Genomic DNA, 23,425 nt, shown 5'->3' with positions numbered 1-23,425 from the left:
CGATTAACCGCCCCCCTATATATATAAAAAAAATCTCGCATTGTTCTTGGCTTTTAATTTTACCTTATAATTTTCTTCAACAATGCTTCAAGCAAACTACAACCTACTTATATATATATATATATATATTTAAAGTGATGGTTGTGTAGTTCCAATGAGAGAAAAAAATGTATATTCAAAAGAGTGTAGCCATCAACAATTGTGGGTTTTTTTAAAGGTTTTCATCATATTTTTATTTTAAAATATTTTTATAACGCGTTTCGAGCTTAGGGTGTGCTCTCTTCAGATGTTTTCGTAAAAAGTTTTTCTTTAAAATGGGGGTTTGAAAAGTTATTTTTACTTCTGCTGATACTAAATGTGTTTTTCAGAGTGATGTGTGGTCTCAGACATTCTGTCTCCAACTGTAAGTGTTCAAAGTGTCCGGTCAAAGTTAGATTCAAAGAAGGCGCTTTTGGTCCATTTGGTGAAGGTTTTTATGTTTTTTTTTTAGGGTTTTTTTAAAGACTTTCTTTCCCCATGTATAGCACACAATCACACACGCATACATATACATACATGTACATGTACACATGCACACGTACGCAGGCACACGCACACACATAAACACACGCACATCCACAGAAATATATGTAGGAGCATACATATATACATACCCACCTACACACTCACACACGTACTCACACACATCCACCACTAACACGTCAGGCACATATTCGTTAATTATTTTTATTTTTTTATTTTATATATATATATATATATATATATATATATTTTTATACATTTACACACATACACACACACACACACACATTAAAAAGAAATATTAAACTTACCTCAATTCCCTCCTTGTTCACAACGGAATTGTCCATCTTAAGAATGGCCGCTTTGATTGTTCGTGGAGGGGGTAGCACCTTAAGACCAATGTTAATGGCGTTGGATCTCTTTGGATCAAGGACAGTAATTTCCTTCTTAGTTGAGGTTTCAGCTTTTTGCTAGAAAAGGTTAAGATGACATTGAATGTTAAACATGATTGGTAAAGATTGGAGGAGGAGGAGGTGCAGTTGATAATAACTTTTGGCTGACACAAAAACAAATACAGACATCAAACAATTATCACCATGAAACGTTTTGAGAAAAACAAGGACGGAAGTGAATGGCAAAAATGGTAGAAAATATTAAGGAAAAGACTAAATAATAAAAAACCCAAAAACATTTACATTTTAAAATCACGAGTTTTGTTACATTCTATGGGTTTTATTCATTTCAACTATAGAGTTTCGATGACTGTAAAGATGATAATGAATACCAGTAATGTTGTATTTTTGAGTGGAAACAAATGAATATGAAGAATATATTGGATGAAAACGCTACTGGATAAATTAACAAATGTAATCTAATTTATAAAAAAAACAATATATAAAATATATATCTGTTTGTCTGTCTATCTCCATATTTTCAAACTATCTCCTCCTAAAATAAAAGTTGTAGAGCGGCGCAAGGGGCTCAAATGATTGGATTTTTTATGGACCATTCTTTTATGGGTCTTTAGCCGGTTAAAATAGTTTTTAAGAATCCAAAAAAAATGGTAAAAAGTGAAAAAATTGTTATGCATTTTGCACATTCATCTTAGTTCATTTTTAATTTTTAATCAGTTTGTACGTATGTCACATTGGTACAGTGGTAACATCACCAGCTTTGAATGCTACAGTTTTGGTTTCGATTCTAGCTGATGGCACTTGCTTGATAGTACTTGTTTTTTTTTTTTACTTTTGAAATCACGACTCTATAATAATATATACGAAATCTGGACAAATTAAAATATCATATTTAAGCATATTTTATGCCCGAGCAAAGCCAGGCAGCCAACCCCTGCTAGTATTATATATATATATATATTTATTCACAAATGAAAAAGAATTACATTATAAAGAGGATCTAATACCTCTAGTTGATTTGCAACACATCCATATTCCTTAAATGCCAGCTGGTCTGCATGCAAGAGGTATAACCCTCTTGAAATGCTTCAAGCCAAGGAGGATAATTTTGGCATACAAATTTTTAAAAAATTATTTTCTTGATCAAAAATCCTTTTTAACAAGAGGTTTTGTATTACTTTTCTGAACTTTTAAGATGAGGATTGGTTATTCGGATTATTTAGATTCTTTGGACTACTGTTCTCATCTTGAGTGTGGTTTTCACAATGTTTTGGTCGATGTAACCTCCGACCTTCTTCAGGTGTGCCTTGTCAAACTGGGGAATGTTTCTGTCAAATTCAGGAATCTGGACCCCCATGAAATAAATAAATTTTGAAATTCCGTCCAGATTCCCAGAGACAATAGAAACATTTCTGGGTTCGACAAAATACACCTAAAGAAGGTCGAAGGTTACATTGACAGAAAACGTTGTGAAAATGACACTGAGAATGAGAACATTACTTTGAAGAATACAAATAATATGGATTCTTATTTCTGGTTTATCAAAGAGTTTTGTCACATCCAATTATGTCTTTCGATATACAAGTTTGTAAGCTGGAATCTCCTGTGACAATATTATTTTCGTAGACATTTCTTATGCCTGTAATTATTTCATGCCTTGTCTGAAGCGAATTTCATGAAAAATTTCGAGTGGCTTCTTGCTTTATCTGGAGTGACTGTCAGAAAAAATTGTAAGTGTCTTCCTGCCTTGTCTGGAGCGATTTTTTATAAAAATCTCTAGTGGCTTAATATCTTGTCTGGAGCGATTTTCATAAAATTTCAAGTGGTTTAATGCTTTGTCTGGAGCGATTTCCATGAAAAATTTAAGGACATTTTTTTTAAATCATCAATGGAATAACATTTGTTTTATATCCTGGCTTTTAGAAATTTATTTCCAAACCAATCTATCTCTGGCCAGGTCTTTATCTTGTACATGAGATGTGACTATCCGGTTTTGTCGGTTTTCTTTTATTTTTCTACCATTTTTATTTTTTAACTAATTATTTTCTTAAACTATTTTTTTTAAATTATATCTTCCTCAGAAACGATGCATGGTCCAATATCCATCCAGCCAAAAGTTACCAAATCAACAAAATTGGAGAAAGAAGAGATCATTAAGGATGGAGAAAAGAATAAAAAGATGAAAATAAAAAGATGAAAATAAAAAGATGAAAATAAAAAGATAAAAATAAAAAGATGAAAATAAAAAGATGAAAATAAGATGAAAATAAAAAGATGAAAATAAAAAGATGAAAATAAAAAGATGAAAATAAAAAGATAAAAATAGATAAAAATAAAAAGATAAAAATAAGATGAAAATAAAAAGATGAAAATAAAAAGATGAAAATAAAAAGATGAAAATAAAAAGATGAAAATAAAAAGATGAAAATAAAAAGATGAAAATAAAAAGATAAAAATAAAAAGATAAAAATAAAAAGATGAAAATAAAAAGATGAAAATAAAAAGATGAAAATAAAAAGATGAAAATAAAAAGATAAAAATAATATAAATAAAAATAAAAAGATAAAAATAAAAAGATGAAAATAAAAAGATAAAAATAAAAAGATGAAAATAAAAAGATGAAAATAAAAAGATGAAAATAAAAAGATGAAAATAAAAAGATAAAAATAAAAAGATAAAAATAAAAAGATAAAAATAAAATAAATAAAATAATTTAAAAACGTGAAACAAATAAAATAAGAAATAAAAGAAAAGAAAAATCAGAATGATGATGATGATGCCTGAGTAGACGTGGCCATGCATATTGGGCATTAAAAAAAATGTGTACATGGAAAAAGAAACAACGGAAATACAGAAAGCAGTGAAAGGGTAGAAAAGCAAAAATTTGTAGCGATTTAATTGGGGTTTTCTTTTTTTCTGTGTAACATGCATGATGAGAAGCGGTTGTGAGCTTATAAATCATTAAGCACGCACACACATACACACGCACACATACAATTTAATTGCTTCATGTTGTAATTTACCTAAAAAAAATTTTTTTTGTACAAAGTTTTTTTTCCTTATTTCAAGACATTTAAAACCAAAAGTCAATTTAAAAAGAAAAAAGTTCTGTTGGAAAAAAAAAAAAAAAAATTTGTTATGTCAGTGTACGCTTTATTATGCATAGAATTTTCGTTTATTTTCATAATTAAAAAACAACAAAAAAACAAAACATGAACAGTTAAATATCATGTTTTCTTTTTTTTGCATTAAGACATATTGCAGGACAACATTGTAATGTTATGAACTCCAAGTAGCATTTTCTATTTTTGCAGTTAAATAATTAAACGTTCTTTAATTAAGTTATGTTTTTCAAACATCTTATCCAGGGATCTAACAACTTGGTTATTATCAAGCAAAGTCCCCCCAACACTTGCTACGAGCCTGTTGGACTAAAACCAAACATCATAAAAAGATGTATTCAATACAAAATATTCCTCCAAAGTTTTCTTATTTACTATTAAGATTTATTGAAAAAACAAAAAAAAACTTTGTGGGAATATTCTGTATTGGATACATTCTTTTTATGATGTTTGATTTTAATTAAACAGGCTTGCAGCAAGTATTAGGGGATTTTGTTTGACTATAAACAACAACTTCTCTTAGTTCTTGAAATAGACACTAAAAATAAAAAAAATAAAATTCAAGATTCATTCAATGCTGATTTTTTATAAATCTGGTCTTTCAATTCTCATAAGTTATTATCAGCCTGAGGAAACTCGTACAATTTGAAGGTTTAAGTAATTTTTAATACATGGCATTGTTTCAAATAAGAACATTTAGTTTTTGCAATCATTTGAAATTTTCATGAAATTAAAAAATGGCTGCCAAATAATACCAAACATTTTCCATGAAAAGACATTCATTTTACTTAAAAGAACTGAAACAGAATTCTTCCAGTTTAGGCCTTTTGTGGCTGTTTTATTAATAGTGAAACTAATGCTCAAAAGAGAAAATAAAAAGTCACCAGAAAAGAAGAGCGAAATGGTCTACAGACAAAACTTGAATCTTTAAAAATACGATTTGAAGAAGGGAGTTGAAATGAGTGATGAATTGAAAATAAAAACAAAAGATAAAAAGAAATGATGGTGATAACAATATTAAAAAAATAAATAAAAATCATGTTTAATTTTATATTAAAATGTTTGTGCGATTTTACAACTTGAAAAGAAGTTCTGGATTTTTGACGGAATCATTTTTTTTTTCAAGATATTATTTTATAAGAAATCTTTACATCTGCAACATTTTTAGAATTAATAAAAAGGGAAACCAATTTCAATTTTTCTTTTTAAATATAAACTACAAAACTATGCGTGCAATCCCATAATGAGTACAAGTTAACTAACCCTAACCTGACTAAGATCAAAATGTATTTATACACGTGAAATGGAGTGAAGCCATTCCATTCCTTAAGGGTTAGGGTTAGTATAATGATTAGGAAATATAGTTTTTCATTACTGCCCTGTGGTCAACTGAGATTTTTGCATCAGCATAAGTAGAAGATTCAAAGAATTCTTTCCACTGCATTACATAACACTGTCATTATTTGTACTGGCGTTCTGAATTCTTATTGCATTTATATTTTCTATATAATAAAGTAACTCTTTCCTAGCTTTGTTAGCATTTGATATAGCAACATAGATTAAAGAGAGTCTTATGTTTCTGGTTTAAACTTGCATATAGTAATGCTTTTTTTATTTGTTCAAATTTTTTTTTAATTATAATTTATTTTTTTTTAATAAGGTTATATATTAGGTTGGTGCAAAAAATGTCATTTTTTAGCTGTTCAACTTCACATCAAAAAAAGACTATTTTTGCACCAACATAATATATATATAACTTTTTATAATATGTAATAACTTTTTTTGATGTAAGTATCATTAATTTCATATTTGTAGTTTCCTTTAAGGCATGAACCTGCAAAATTTATTTTATATTTTGCAAACCTTTCCTCTGATGAGAATTGCATTTTTGAAACAATTTTTTTTTATACAATAGGCAGAGAAAATTGTATGAATACAGATGTCTTTTTGAAAGGAAATACAGCTCATATATATATACATATATATATATATATATATATATAGGGATCTCTTGTATTGTTTCACAAAAAAATTTAATTTCTTAAAAAAAATAATGGAATGCTAAATTATAAATAAATGCTGTCAGATATTGTTTCTTATTTAATAGATGTCATTTATTTATTTAGCATTGTGCTTCACTCTGAAAATCTCCCTGATAGATGTTTAAAATATTCCAAGAGAACTTCAATTCAAAATGTAAGTCAACACACGAAAGGCAATAAAAGTATAAATTGCAAACATTTTTACTTTAATACAAAACAAAGAATATTGTTTTATATTCAGAAAATAAATATAAAAATGTGTATGCTTTCGTTTATGTTAGACTATCAGAAAAAGAAAGGATAGAATTTCAGATTTGTGGGCATTGGAGAATGGAATCTATTGTAGGAAGGTTTGTGGAGACGTTTTTTATGATCAAGAAAATAGAAATGAGAGCCGGAATTTCATTAAGATAATCATGCAAGAAGATTTTTCTTTATTTTTAGCTAAGAAACTTCAGGGTACGAGAAACTGCTATTGAAGTAAACAATATTCCCTGTTCCACAAAAGATGGAACTGTTTTAATTTAGCTAAACTGGAATTGTAACAAAAGGCTAAAATTTGTAGCATATTTACAGACAGTCTTCAAATTTTTCTATCAATATATACGATGTGTCATCACCCTGTTTGATATTATGCTGAGAGAATCTTTTTCAAGAAAAAAAAAAAAAATGTTTGATTACTTTAAGTTTAATTATGAAGTTTTACAATCTGGTCCAGATTGGTAACATATCAGGTGATAATTTTGCATACATATCCACAGCATATTTGACACATCATCTATACCGACTTTGGACATAAGTCACTGCATGTAAAGATTCATTTTTCACTTGCAAGTAACCTCTTATCAAGATTCAAAGTCTACTTGAGGATAAGAGTTAATGAGATTATCAGTTATCGATAGGTTTCATAAGTTTTGAAACATTGTATGGCGCAACAAGAATTTAACAATTTAAAATGACCAGGTTGTAGTCAGCTGAGAAGCAATCCTAGAGTATTGTATTCCATCGAGGGAAAGTTCTTGGAAAGAAACTTTGTTCATGGCAGTTCAGTTTAATTTTAGAGATACACATTTATTTATACAAAGTTTTGGCTACACTTGTGCATACATGTTTCAGTTACAGTATTATTTTATGAAGTTTGCTGGTGCAAAATAGTACTCTTCACATAAAGAGACGTAGAATTGATCACACATGATAAGTGAGTGCACTCGGGAGAGTGGAGCATGGTTGAATGAAATGGTGTGGAAAGATTCAGAAGTGAATGGCGTCATCATGCTGCAAAGATAAGAGCAGCAAGAATAATGCACTGAAAAATATCAGACGCTAACATATCTCTGAATTATGATAGGATGTGTGGATCGTAAATTGAACTTGTATCATATGAAAACCCACACAAAAAATGAAATAGACAAGGTTCAAAATAGAGTCGCCAATCTGATAGGTCCTGAACTGTCATCTAAGCTTCAGCCTTTGTCCCATCGACGAAATGTTGCATCCCTCTGCCTGTTCTACAAGTACTTTAACGGTGAATGCTCTGACGAACTGCAAGCACTTGTACCCCCTCAACGTAAATACCCCTGACAAACCTGACAAGCAGTTAAATCCCACCCATTCACAGTAGAGATCCCTAGATATAAGAGAGGCTTCTACTCCAGTAGTTTCTTCCCCAGACCATTAGACTTTGGAATTCCCTTCTGGGTCCCTGCTTCCCTAACTGTACTGACATACAGAAGTTCAGGTGTAATGTTAACCGACATCTCGCTGCCCAACTCCCTACATAGTATCCCTGTAGCTTATGTCCCTAATAGTAGCCCCCTACATCAAAGTGGCAACGTGCCCTGTTTGGGATGAAAATGTAAAAAAAAAAAAATAAAAAATCTCTAGACTTGATTCGACGGCTATGATGATGATGATCCCCCTCCTCTGTCTGCGCATTCAATTTATTTTTGTCCTTTATAGTAATGTTCTGTATGCAAATTGCCAAATGTTAACGAATTGTGATAGGACTTGTGGATCTCTAATTAGAAGCCACAAATGGAACCCTCTGGAAATCTGTAGACTTGATTTGAGTGGCAGCCATGATAAAACTGCACCGTTTATTCATTTTCACCAGGATCTGATGTCCCTTGGCAACTTTTAGAGGGGGCAAGTGCTGAACCTAGTCACTTTTTTTATGCTTCGTTCACTGTGCACTCATGGGGAACCATGCATGCTTCACTTGTTTTTTTATAGTAATGTTCTGTGTGCAAGTTGGCAAACGTTAACAGATCCTCGAATTGTGATAGGATGTGTGGATCTCGAATTGAACTGTCATCTCGAATGAGAACTCACAAATAAACACTCTGAAAATCTGTAGACTCGATTCGAGTAACCGCCATGATAATAATGAGTATATTACATAGCTGTTTTGCTCACACCTCCTCCCTGTTCGGGTATTCAATTTATTTTTGTTCTTTATAAGCAATAGTGCTGATCAGAAGAACACAAAAGCAAATCTTTACTCCATTGGTTCTGCTTTACAGCAATTCAACTGAGCCAATGGAGCAAATCATTACTGAGTTATGCATTGAAGAAAATTTTGTTATCCAAATGCAGCGATTTGAACATCTATGTTGAAATTTGGCAGTAAAAAAATGGCTGTCTGTTAAAGATGTAGATGAAAATCCAGGATAAAAGAGCTGAAAATGGTGCTAAGGAATCAGTTAACTGGTTTTCTGATTGTCTTTGGAGTAGAGAAGATGTTGTGAAAGTTGTTTGGTTTAAAAATTTAAAGAAAGGAAAGAACAAAAAATAAAAGAAAATTATTCAAAAGAAAATCGAAAAGAAAATTTAAAAAAATGAAAGAAAAAAAAATGACAGAAAAATTTGAAAGAAAAATGAAAGAAAAAATTTGAAAGAAAAATGAAAGAAAAAATTTGAAAGAAAAAAAATGAAAGAATTTGAAAGAAAAAAAAAACGAAAGAATAAATTTGAAAGAAAAAAATGAAAGAATTTGAAATGATAAAACGAAAGAAAAAATTTGAAAGAATAAACAGAACAAATTTGAAAGAAAAAACGAAGGAAAAAATTTGAAAAAAACGAAGGAAAAAATTTAAGAGAAAATGAAAGAAAAAAAGGAAAAAGAAAAATGAAAAAGTTACAGTAAAAAAAAAAAAAGAAAATATGAAAAAATTTTCTGTTCAAAGTTTGGTCTAGTAGAGTGAATGTGTATAGAGTGGTAGGTGTAGAAATATTATTGATGTAAAAACAAAAATATTTTTTGATTGCCACCAATCAGAATGGTCAGAGTCTTACCACGACTTCCTGTTAGTTGGCAGCATACATGCAATCATGCGTCACATCCAGCAACAATGTGCATGAAAAGAGAAAATAAGCGTGTGTGATTAATAACGACATTGATGTGAAATGTGCCAAGAAAAGCCGTTCCTGAAAGACAAGTAGTATTAAAAAAAAAGAAAGATTGATTATTGATATTAATATCTACTATTACATACAAGGATTAACCCCAAGCACCCCCAAACCATAGAAGCATTCCCTGCCCTATTTACAAGGGTATAGAGGAATAAAATTTTACAAAGTTCAGATTCAAAAACTTTCTTTTATGATAGATAGATGGACGCAAAATTTACCTTCTCCATTTTGGGAGTTTATTTCTACTGAGACAATCTCATATGAAGTTTACATAAAAATATTGTTTTTAAATCTACACACACAATCTTAGAGAACATATACGAATATACAGATAAAGTTCTCTTAAATATTTATTGTAACATTCTTATACAGTTTTTTTTTTATAACCTCAAGATATTAACTTAGATCATTATAGTTGTTTCCACAGACAGAGGAATACCCTGTTTGTTTCGTCGGATGGTGAAAGTTTATATATATAAAAAAACCCAAAAGAACCAACTTTTTTAAAACTTTTACCATCTGACAAAACAAACAGAGTATTCCTCTGTCTGTGGAAACAACTGTAATGGACTAAGTTAATAAGAGATTGTAAAATTAAAAAAAAACATATTCAGCTCTACTAAGATATTGAGCACTTTTTACCACTTATACCTCTAAGTATATACATACACACACGTGACGGGACGATTCAAAAATTTTTCTCAATTCTGTTCTAAATTCTCAATTATAATCAAATTCCCAATTAGTTTTTTTTTTTTTTATTCTCTAAATATTTAGCTAGAGTTGCCTTTTTCTTTATTTTTTCTTTTTTTTAACTTTTAGGATTATCATGAAAATCCATGTAATATTTGAATCTTTTTTCTCGTGTAAAAATACACTTGATTTGTAGTTTAAAATCAATATATATATATATATATAATCATAAATTATATATATATAATCAATAAATTACATAAAAAACACTCATTTCATTTCTGTTACAAACTTATATTTGAATTTCAACAGATATATCTTTTTCCCCAATAAGAATATAAACTTGCGTTCATAGTTTTAAAATTACATTAACGACTATATGACATCACTAAAATTTCCTTTTCTTTAACAGCGCCAGCCCTCCCCCTCCTTTTTTGAATTTCCAACATCATTTTTCCGTTTCTCTGAAATAGAACTGCGTCACACTGTGCACATGAAACATTTTTAAATATTTTGTACTGGTATATTTTTGGTTTCTTAATCTCATTCATCCAGAGGAAGTCTCGAAATAAAGACGAAACGTTGATAAACACATAATACGGTTTGTTCCTTTTTATTTTCTCTATTTTGTCGGAATACTATTTCCATTATTTTCATCATATATATATATATATATATACAAATAATGAAATCAAAAAGATGCAGTGTTTACCTGATATACGCAATGGTAAACCTCAAACTAATATAAATAACAGTATTCATATATAGATAATTTAATCCCAACTGAATTAAAAAAGCTCAATACGCAATAGACAGTAGAGCTTATTATAAGAGAAAGAAAATTAAAACTAAGTTGAACTTTACAATCAAAATTTATTGTTCGACTGAATACTCCAAAAAACAATTTACAAAATCCTTATTCCGCAGAGTTTCAAAGAATGTTATTCTTCTCATCAGAGGTTCTTTCTGTCCTTTTTGACAACAGTTTAGATGTTCAGATAAGTGATTTAAATTTTCTACCTAATTTTATAGGGCTATAAGCCACTTTACAATTAGGCATCTGGGAATATAATTTGCAATCCGGAGAAGTGGGTGGGGATCTCATGTAATAGAGTTTGTATATTTCTAATTCTGAACTTTGAGAGAGGCGGGGGGAGGGCAAATTCATAATGATAATGGGTGGGTTGAAAAGCCTTCGATAAATGTTGCTGTGAGGGATGAAGTGGTGTGGAGAGCCAGGAATGAAAAACAATGGCGACTCCTTTTTCGTGTCAGGTAACCGGTAACACTACCAAAGCGAAAACAATTTTGAATTATATGCACACACAAACACACATACGCACACAGAAAATTATAAACAAACAAAAGGGGAGGGAGGGGGATGAACACCAATTTCCTCACAGGAATTTAAAAAAAAAAAAAAAAATGGCTTTAAATCAAATGCAACACTTTGGGTTCAATAAAAACTGAAAAAACGAAGGAACATTAGCAACATGAAGATTATTATATGAAAAAATAAAATTAATTCTTATGATTATATAAAAATGATAAAATAAAAAACACAACATTGAGAAAAAGTATTCTTTCGGATTCTTCAGACTACTGTTCTCATCTTGAGTGTTATTTTCACAACGTTTCGGCCGATGTAACCTCTGACGTTCTCTAGGTGTATCTTGTTGAACTCGGGAATTGTTTCTGTCGAATGTGGCAATCTGCACAAAATTTGCAACAGAACCCTTTATTCAATTTGCAGAGGTAGCATGTTCTTGTTCTATCAGCCATGACTGCATAAAAGTTCCAAATAATTCGCAATTGTATTTCGAGTATCGCCTGCACTGAGGATTGAACCTACATCTCCCAGAAGAGTAACTTACAACTGAATTCTAAAGTGACCCTTGGGTTTACTTTGAGTAGCCGTGTAAGACTCACTTCACTCGTTTTATCCTTTAGTTTTCACATTCAGTGAGCAAAAAGGGAAGATTTGCCGTTTGCTATCTGTCAACATCTATCATTGGTTTATTTTGTTTTTATTTATTTATTTATTTTTTTTAGCTCCTTACATCAAATGGCTTCATGCCTTGTCTGGAATGATTTTGTAAAATAAAAAAAAAAGTTATTTTATTCCATATGCAACAGGTTAGTGTGAGTGATACTAAGAATACAATTATCCATTACTGTCAGTCATGATGGAATCAGAGCATGCTATCCTCACTAATTTAATAAAGGATTCCGTATATTCCATATAGGATTCCGTTTGATTCCATACAGATTCAAGAGTTTCACAAGATACATCAACAAGAACATTGTGAAAATAACTGTTGTGATCCTGGTTAAGGATTACAATATTATGGTGAAAGAGCCCTGGTGTTCACTATGAGCAGTTAAACTGCGTGGGTGCTCTTCACTCGAGAGCAGAAATGTCCGGCTTACATAGTACCAGACAGGTCCATATTATCATGAATATAGAGGTGTCGACTACCTCAGAACGATAACGCTCAAGATGAAAGCAGTAGTCTGAATAATATGAATTATAAATCCTCATTTAAAAAAATTCAGAAACATCGAGAAAAAAGGCTTTGAAAGAATGAAGATGGCAGCCAACAGTTTTTATATGGAAAGAAGTGATTTTGAAACGAAAGGAAAAATATTTTACTAAGAAAGTAAGAAAAAAATGGCGAGATTAGTTTTTTGATAGAATTTTCGAAATGACCTGAAGATTCGACTAATTCGAACTTTGTAAATATTTTTGAAAGAGACAAGAAATAAGAAACACACATAATCTTTCAAGAAATGAAATGGATTTATTTTCATCTTGCATCCCCCCCCCCAAAAAAAATGCACTGTTCAACTTTAGATATGGAAGAGCATATATATATATATATATATATATATTTTTTTTTTAGAGAGAAAAATCTTTTCTAAGAAATTCCCTTGAAGTACAAGAAAAAAATATTCTTAGACTAAATAAAAAAATCTTACAAATGACCTTTCCATCCTCTCCAAACAAAGAAATTTTCTAAATGGCGAAATTTTTAACAGCAATTTTAGGTTTTGCTTATTCAAATATTTAAACAAATAAATAAAATGGAAGAACTAAAAAAGAAAGAAAAAAAAAATGGCGAAACTTATGTTTTTTGCTTAAGGAAATATTTTTAACAGCAATTTTAGGTTTTGCTTATTTTGGTCTGAGAAAAATAAAATGGAAGAACTAAAATAGAAAAGAAAAAAACAAAACAAAAAAAAGTAGATAAAATGCATACACCAGAACATTGTTGGCACAATACAAGAAAATGCAGGATCCAAATGTTTTGTATTAAAATGAATCTCGAGAAAGACTATCATATAATAAAAGATGATTAGATATGATGTCTCAGACGCTATGATAACGGAAAACTTGAATTGCAACAACAAAAAATAGAATGCAAAATCATCGAAAGAAAATTCATTTTAAAAAATTTGGAGAGAAAAAAAACTTTTGCCAAAACACATTTCCAGAACTAACCAGGAACCAACAAAATGCTTTATCAAATTAGAAGCCATACAAAAAAAATTCCCGGCAAACAATAAAAAACAATCTCAAACATAAAATGATAAAAACAACATTGGTTTAGTTTGCCATATTAACCCTTTTTATGTTATTAAATGCAGTATATTTTGGTAAGTGTTTTTTTAATGCTTCAAGATTTTTAAATCTTCAATTATTTATTCATAACTAGCCAGACCTGTGGAAATTCCACAGCGGCATCTTTCATGTGTAATATATTGATGCTGGACATTCTGCGGATGTCCAGTGTGAATGGAGACCCCGCAATATTATTGTAGTCCTCTTGTTAAAACTGTAAAACTTTATCTAAGTAATCTGGTTTAATGTAGCATCAAAATATATCTGGTTATTACGTTATCTCAAATATCCTTATAGGAGTCTGTGAGATATTTCTGTTGTATGGACGTCCGCTACAAATGGAAACGCAACAACGTCATTATACCATCTTTAGACAGAACAGATATTACCCTTGGATCCTAGCCAGAAAACTAAGAAGGTACATTTAATTTCATGTACGGCCAAAAAGCAACATTTTTTTATTTTTACATTGCGTCTCTGCTGATCAGGAGATCCTATTTATTAAAAAAGGAAGATAGAAGGTGATGACATACGAAAATTAAATTAATGTAGCTATATATACTAATTTAATGTTCGTAGTAGGTTATCACTGGGGCTATGACAATGGAATATTGTTATTGTTTTGATTCTCAAGTATATATCCAGCACAGTTAGACACAGTTGATCAACTGAGAATCATATAACTCTATACAAAAGCATATAAGATATCAACGGATACACACTCGAGAGTAAAAACAATAAAAAGAATATGCTGTTGTCATAACCATAGTTATCACTTTCTATCATCCTTTTTAATAAATAGGATCTCCCGATCGAATAATTTATAATCTGGAAACCGTGACGTACATACATATGTTAAAGGTACTATGGTATTAATGTGTAGATGTTTGGTTTGGTTGTTTTGTGAAGGAAAATTGTTATTTTGGTTTTTGACTCGTGTAAAACATGATTGTGTTTTGCCAGAGGAAAGGAAAAAAAAAAATGACAAACATCAATGCTCATTACATTTTTAAGTCAGGAAGCCAGTATAAAAATTTTTGTGAAATCTATACACAAGTCCGACTCGATTAATAACAATGAAAGCAAAAAATATTTTTAATAAAAATGAAAATAAAAAAAGATGAAAAAAAAATAAATATTCCAAATAATCAATTTTGAAAGAGATTTTTTTCTTTTCAGAAAAAAATAAAAAATAAAATGCGACTGACTTATGAGCTGAATGAAGCAGATGAGATATTTCAAGACTTCCAGACGATGGAGCCGAAGCATTTAATAATCTGAACGGCAAAAGAGACAACTTCAAAGACAAAGAAGAATTCATTAAAATCTCTTTTTTCAAAATAACAATCAAAATGATTTGATAAAAAACAACAAGAAAAAACAAAAAAAAAAAACGACATGACCTCAAATTTTTCTTCATAGAAAAGAAAAGAATGAAAAAATATCAACAAGAAATTATGATGAAATTAAATTCTTTAAATTGCTTCATTAAAGAAGAAACAAAAAAAATGTAGAAATTAAGGAAATGGTAAAAATCACAACAAATTTAAAATAAAAATTAAAAAATAAATAAAAATATGCACACTCCAACGCGCACAAGCAGAGCAAAAAAGCAGATTTTGCATTACAGCGGATGTTACAAGGATCAAATTAAAAATAATGGGAATTAGCCTGAAGCAAAATCTTTTCATTTACGGATTTCTCATTCGGTTATGTAAGAAAAGAAAATTTAATAAAAAAAAATGATGTTATTTTAAAGTTAAATTTTAAAAATATAGCTTGGAGAAACTCATTATTGTTATATATGGTCGATGTCAATCGTATGCAACTCCTGGCATGATATGCAAATCAGAGCAGCTAGAACGTATTTCCTCTGAAGAAAGTAAGAATGAATGATGTTTGTACATCCTAAATGAATGCTTGATAATATTACTTGTTCCTTTCTGGTTATTTTAGTCAGATCATCAGATGTCACCAAATATAAGGTTGGATAGATAGCACCATGAATTACCTAAATAGCACTATCTTGATTGGAATGGTTTTTGGCCGCCATATTTTTTTTATAAGGAAAGAGCATAAAAGAAAGGCCAAATTTGGCCTTAAAAAGGCTAACTTGTCAAACCATAGAAAGGCCAAAATTTAAAAGCAATATGACGGCCTCGAATGTTGTACATTTAATAAAAAAATGATGGAAAAATAATAAAAATGAAAATTTTTCTGACTTTATTTTAGCCTTTGGGTCTGATAATGTGTTTTATATAAAATAAATAGTTTTTATAATTTTTTGTCTGTCGAATAATTTATGCCGCTAAACTACAAATTTACTGTTAAATTTATATAAGAAACTGATCCCCAATCTAAATTATTAAATTTTTTTTTTTTTTTGGCAATCGTCTAAAAAATAAATAAATAAATAAATAAATTTTTTGTTTGTTGAGCAACTTATCAGTGTTAATTTACCAATTTTTCAAAACAACCATAGCGTATAAAAAAAAGTGAAGTAAAAACGTTCAGCTTCCTTCAGAAACCGATTCGTTAGACTTTCCAGTGAGAAAACAAGATCACACATAAAGAAAATATTTTAAAATTGATAGACAAAAAAAAATCATAAAATTTAAATAAAAACAAAGGGAAGCAACTCCAAAAGATTTCGAAAAAAATAAAAAATAAAAACTCTGAAGAATATCAAACAATAAACAATCAAAAAGGCAAAAATCATTACCAGAAAAAAAAGAAAAAAAAAAAAAGGGTTCAAATATTTCACACAAACAAAAACAAACAAACAAAACAACAAAAAAAAATATGCTCAAATACTTATGATACTTCAAGCAGGAAGTAATTTTTGAATAATTGGATGATTTTTGACATTTATGGAATAATTATACATGAAGTCAATTTATCCATTATAATGTGACCATTTGCCATAATAATTTGTTTCCCTGCATCTCTTAACTCTGGGGTCATGGGAGTGCTACCTTATTTCACCAGGCTCAGAGCACATACAACACTTGGTATTACCACATAGCCAACCATTTCAGTATTGACCAGGATCAACGTCGCTTAACTTCAGTGATCTTACAAGAAACCACTTTTAGACCGAGGTTCAATCCTTAGTTGAATTACACAGAAGATTCAAAAATTGATACTTGGTGCCCTATTACAAAATGCTCAGCGTTATAAAAAGGTGAGGATAAAGTGGAGCAATACAATGGAAAGAAGTGATGCCCTCCCCTACATTTCCATATAATAGCCAATGAAAAAGAAAGGTTCTGGATTGCCCTTGACTATGATTTTTTTAACAGTTTGTACTGATATTATTGGGCAAAAGTCAAAATAGATGAAGGTAAGAAACTGTCCGAAACATACGAAACTAAAATGTAGAAACGAGTTCAAGTATTATTCATAGATACAAACAGACGGTTTATATATTATTTTTAATTGGAATTCATTATGGAGATGAGTATTATTTATTAATTTATTTATTGCGGACTATTATCCTCATCTTTATTAGTTGTTGTTTCATCACGTTTTGGCCAACTATTCCTCTGGCCTTCGTCAGATGGTAACCGCGACGATAAGGAACTCCGAATCTCCTAACTGCATTCTCAGCAATTACTGCCATCCGTAGTTGTTGTCGTCTCATCACGTTTTTGGCCAAGTAAGCCTTTGGCCGGCTTTGGGTAGGATTGAAACCGCTATCTTCAGACAATTCTCACCTGGAACCGTGAAGATTCAACATCTCTATCCGCTGTGCCACGAGCCCTGAACGGCGATTAAGTTCCTATCCCGTCGCGGTTACCTTCTGACGAAGGCCAGAGGAATAGTTGGCTGAAACGTTGTGAAACAACAACTAAGAAAGACGAGGATAATAATCCACAATAAATAAGTTAATAAATGTTGTATACTTGAATTCATTGGATTTCTTTTTTTTTTGGGGGGGGGGAGAGGATGTGCAGACGCTGCGATATTTTCTTATCAATTTAAAGGCAGAGATACGTTTCCAACAAGGCAGAACTTTGAAAATGAGTAATTGCACCAACACATGATTTTCATACCAGTAGAATCGTACCTTGCCTTCCTGTAGTGGCATTCACCTGGGATGGGCTGAGCTGAGCCAGCCCCAATGGTGTTAACTGCATCTCGCGTCAAAGCCATGTTGGTCGTCAGAAGAGTCGACGACATGATCCAGCCATTCACAGTTCCAGTGACGGACACTAAAAATGCGAGGACCGGACATGATCTTGACATCTGTTTTAACTGTCACGAGCCAAATCTTAAGTTGGCCACTCTGTATATTCTTCCAAATAGTGGGTGCAATGGGTGTAACCAACTGACGGACGAACTCATCTTCCAACCAGCGCAGCACCTGACTGAACCACCAGAGTCTCCGAGTTAAGGATCTGGTCAGAGAGGCAAACAAGGCCACGGTCAGAACAATTCTTCTCTCTGGATGTGAGACTCGGCCACTGCGCAGAGAGGATTTTCATAAACTTGAAGTCTTCAATCACTACTGCCTCCGTCGTATCCTGCACATACCATATCAGAGTGGCATTCATCCTAGTTAAGTTGAACTGACTTCTTAAGTAGGAGGAAGTTTCATGGGAATATCAAATTCAGAAGCGGGCCCCCAGTGACTTGTATATCTCTGTCAGTTGAGATAACAACGTTAGGTTTTTGCAGGGAGTGGTAAACGTTCTACATACAACATCTGGCATTCTCCAATGGTCACCCATTTGGTACTGGCCAGGTTTAATGTTGCTTAACGTTGATAATCTAGTGAGAGCTTGTGTGTCAACGTGATTGTGTTGTAGGAGACATTAAAATGACAAAAATCTATTAGAGCTGGAAAAAATGTTTAGAAAGAAAAATTTAGCGCAACATACAGGTTTAATCTATAATATAATAAATCTCACCTGTCTGTTTAAATGTATGTATGTATGTTTGTGTGTCTGCCTAAAACTTTCGACAGAGGAGACAGATTTTCACGAGATCGGTATCATTTTGAAGCTCGACCTTTCGGATGACAAAATTGGCTAAAAACATTAATTCCTTCACCCTCAACTGGGTACTTTTCTACGGGGAGGGGGTACTTTTATTCGCTGATATTTTCAAAAGTCATCCTCTCTTTTCAATTGACTAGCCTTAATTTAAACCTTCGCCACTTCTGTTTTGGCGATGGACGCAATGGCAAAGACATCACTTTTTTTTCACATTTTTTTCTGCCTTCGCAGTACGGGTTTGAGCCTGCTTGCCTACTACAACTTTTTTTGCTCAACACACCTCCAAACATTCAAGCAACGCCTGGCACCTAGGCTAGTCTCAAATAAAACTCAAGATATGCAAGGTTTCTGGTTGAACGAACATGACATTGAAAAATCTAAAACCAGCAAAGTTCCGAGGACTCACTTTTAAGCGTTTTAAATATTTTTTTTTTTCTTTTCAAGATGCAGCTTTTCCAAGCAAAATTAAATCCCAACCTTCATCTTGATGGGGTAGGGGTCATGAACCTAGTCGGGTTAGAATGTAAAAGGCACTTTCATCTAAAAGAATTTTGAAAATCGACTTAAATCTGATATAGTATTTCCTGCTGTCCTTAAAACAAAAACAATCCCAAACAAAAAATGTCTTAGATATAAAAATCAAACTGTTGAGAAAATCATGCTTTTATTATTTTTTTTAATTCTTAAGAAACAAAAACTAAAAACAAACAAAAACTAAAAACACAGAAAGACAAACATAAAAAAAAACAAACATAAAAACAAAAATGAAATGTTTAAACCATCTACAAGATAAAAAAAAATCATATAAATAAGAGTTATCTCCCCTTTGCTTTGTTAATGTTTTCCTTTTACTATTTTCTGCTTTTCTAATTGGAGAGAGAGAGAGACAGGATGATAAAAAGAGAAGGGAAAGTATATAGAGAGAAGAGAGAGTATAAAGATTAAAGAGGGGAAGAAGGATACAGAAAGAAAGAGGGAGAAGGGAAAGAGGGGAAGAGAGAGAAAGAGAGAGAGAAAGAGGAGGAAGGATGCAGAGAGAAAGAGGAAGAAGGATACAGAAAGGGGTGGGGTAGGATAGAGAGAGGAGGGGCTAATTTTTGATTTAGTCTTTTATGTTTTATATCAAACTAGCTTTGCAAACTCATTTTGCCTTCGATTCAGACAATCTTAGCCAAGCTCATTGGATCACTTTACTCCCCCCCCTCCTCCAATAAATACATTGACTTGTTTTCTATTAACCTTTTTAGAAATGAGTAAAGGAATGTATCATCTGCTAATAAGAAATCCACAAGGACCCATAGTGCAGTGGATAAGAGCACTTGATGAAATTCAGTTGTCAAAGTTACATTCCTGGAGATTAAAGGTCCAATCCTCAGTGCGGGTGACTGAAAATTACAATTCTGAATTATTTAGGACTTCTACTAAGTCATGGCTGACAGAACAAGAGTATGCTGACCCTGTTGATTAAATGAAGAATTTCCTTTGAAATTCCATGAAGCTTCCCAAGTTTGAGACGTCAGATGTTATAATAGGAGTATGTAACAGAGCGCGTAGGAAAACATCAGCAGGAGCTGTATGGTAGCTGGCTTGGAAAGATCCTTCTATTGATCCAGTAGATATCTCACTGCGGATGCAATTCTCTACCTATATAAGAGCCAGGTACATCCAAGGATGGAGTACTGTTGCCACATCTGGACAGGAGCTGCTAGAAATTTCTTATCCTGCCTTGACAGAGTTCAAAATAGACTTCGTAGCCTAGTAGAGGATGCCCTTTTCTCTTCCCTGCAACCTCTTTCTCACAGAAGAAACATTGCAAGCCTGTCTCTGCTTTATCATTATTTTCATGTCAAATGCTCGTCTGAGCTTCAATCTATGCCCCCCCCCCACCAAACTTTCACAAGAAACACTCGTCTATCTGAAAACACTATCAATAATTACCCCCATTCTTTAGCCGTTCCTTAAACTTAATGTAGATTCCATAAACAAAGCTTCTTTCTTAGAACTGCACACCTGTGGAACAACTCTCTTCCATTCGCCTGCTTTCCAGCTGACTATAATATGGTCGTCTTCAAGTCCAACGTAAACAAGTTCTTGATGAGCCGTTCCCCTTAAGCAATCTAATTTATCAAATTTCCACTGCTAACAATTATTACGACATTGTCCCATTGACCACTGTACGCTTATTAACTCTTATCCGCAAGTGGCCTCTGAACCTTGATAAGTGGTGACTCCTTTGTAAAAAAAAAAAAAAAAAAAAAAGATCCAAGCCGTAGTAGCCGAAAACGCGCATATTCAAAGCGGAATTTTGTGCAGGCTTGCATCACAAGAAAAAAGAACAGCACGCAGTAGGGGAGAATAAAAGTCAGTGCTGCAAAAGATGAATGTGTAAAGTCAATGTTTGCTGTGATCGATGTGTGGACAAAGAGAAGAAAAACGTGTGGCCCCATAGTGGCGATGAGATATTTTTTAGCAAATGTTGGGTTGTTTTAATCTCATGGCAGACGAAATGAACAGTTAAAGAAAAACAAAAAAACAAGGCATTGTTTGAAAAGTAATGGCAATAAATAAATGCCTTTTGCTAAAACAGAAAAATAAGAAGTTGAGTCAGATTTATTTATTTTGAAAGTGGATGTAAAAATTGGATGACCGTAACAAGAGAATTAGTAAATATTCGCCTTGGAGACCTCAACTAAGCTGTGAAGTAACATTATGTAAATTATACTGCATTTATTTCGATTTTATTTTTATTTTTTGCAACCAGAATTAATTAACAACTCACTGCAGGTTCAAGTTATATAAAATGATGTAATGGATAACCGAACAAAGGGGAGATAACTGTTGTTCATTTTGATTTTGTGCACATAAAAACACAGCAAAATTTGCTCTCACAAAACCATGCAATACAATACAAAAAAAAAAAAAAAAATGGAATTTGATGAATTCTTGACAAAACAAAAAAATAAAAAAATAAAAAAAAAAAAAAACGAAAAGGAAAGAAAAAGAATTTTGTCCCTTTAGAAAATATGGAATTATTAACCTTTGTTTAGAATTTGAAACAATAAAAAAGAGACTAATAAAAAGAAATATTTGAAGAGAATGAACAAAGTTACAATTTCAAAATATAATAGATATGAATATATAAACATACAAATAATATATGATATAAAAAAAAATTTTTTTTTCTTTTTGTTCCTTTTAACATTTGTGAACAAAATTCTATACTTAAAGAGAAATACCAAAAATGAAACTTAGATTTGGCCCTGGCAACAATTGATTAAATAAAAATTAAATAATGTCCCAACCCAGAAAATTTGTTAAAAGAATTTTTAAAAAGCCCCCCCCTCCATCATTTACTAAAAGAATAATACAAGAGAAAATCTACATAACATGCAACAGAATCGTTGTTGACTGGAATCAAATTATTAATATTTCAAATAATTTCATTAATAAAATTTAGAAAAAAATAAATGGCAAAATTTAGACCCAGATGTAAAAAAAAAAAAAAAAAAAAAAAAAAATCAAAATTTTTTTCTCTTGCGACACCAATTTTTATGATAAACAATAGTTTATTTTAACTAACATGCAAAGTTATCTTGTCAGATTTTTAAAGTCAAACCCAAATAGTAATTTGTCTGACATAGTGATACTCGATTCAGACTAGCTTATTTCTTGTTGTTTCCCTCCACCATGTTATTGGTATAAATATGTTTTTCACTTATTTTTTTTTTTCTTTATTTATTATTTTGACTAAGAAAACTTTTAGAGTTGAGACATGTTTCCTTAATCATCAAAATATCAAACAAACGTTATTGTGTGCAATTATGCAGAGTTCCTTGCTTGAATTCTTTACAAGTCAAAACATTAATTCACTACCCATGTAGCAGTGTAACAGAAGCCTCGACTGTTTTTTGGGCGGTCGAGTTTCAATCCTGGCTTGATACAGTGAAACAGTACTGTATGTTGGTGTCTGTCTGTGTGTATATATATATATATATATATATATATATAGAGTTATGGAACGATTCCAATATTTTTCCTGACTCTGATACAATTTTGTACTAAATTCCCAATTCTGATACAATTACCGATTTCAATTCTTCATAAATCTTTAAATATTTTACTATAAAGTTGTTATTTTCTCCAGATTCTCATAAAAAAAAAACATGTTAAATGTACAGATGTTTTCTCAAATGTAAAAACACTTGTCAGGGATAATGTCTGTTTTACTAGTAGTTTAAAATCAATAAATATTGATTATTTTATTATTACTACCAAAAGTGGGAAGATTTTGTTTTAAACAAAATCACAAAGAAAAAGACAATTGAAAGAACCGTTTTTGGCAGATTCCGATAACCCTAAACGTTCCAATTTTTTCAATTTCTAATTAATTGTCTCAGCAGTAATATTATATAAAACAGAGCAAGAGATATCAAAAAAAAAAAATGCTATAATCAAGCAGGAGTTTTTTGCTTAAATGAAAAATAATTGTGTGCGTGTGTGTATATATATATATATATATATATATATATATATTTCCCGTGAAATCACCCTTTTCTTCACCATATTCCCTCTGCTTCACTTTTTCTTATCAATTAAGATC

At 31.3% G+C, this 23,425-nt stretch overlaps 1 protein-coding gene across 26 annotated transcripts in view; it reads right to left on the bottom strand.

Annotated features, from left to right (window-relative positions):
* Positions 1-23,425, bottom strand: part of LOC145297783 (FH1/FH2 domain-containing protein 3-like) — a 760,653-nt gene that overhangs the window by 36,404 nt on the left and 700,824 nt on the right. For all 26 annotated transcript variants that reach the window (XM_080144059.1, XM_080144067.1, XM_080144064.1 and 23 more), the window contains one exon: positions 834-992. In XM_080144059.1, coding sequence (XP_080000185.1) covers positions 834-992 — 159 coding nt within the window. The remainder of the gene's footprint in view (positions 1-833; positions 993-23,425) is intronic.

This window comes from Euprymna scolopes, chromosome 18, assembly GCF_053919585.1.
Source record: "Euprymna scolopes isolate OS-2025 chromosome 18, ASM5391958v1, whole genome shotgun sequence".
Lineage (NCBI taxonomy): Eukaryota > Metazoa > Mollusca > Cephalopoda > Sepiida > Sepiolidae > Euprymna > Euprymna scolopes.
The sequence above is the reverse complement of the archived record's forward strand: the minus strand, read 5'-3'. Positions and strand labels throughout refer to the sequence as shown.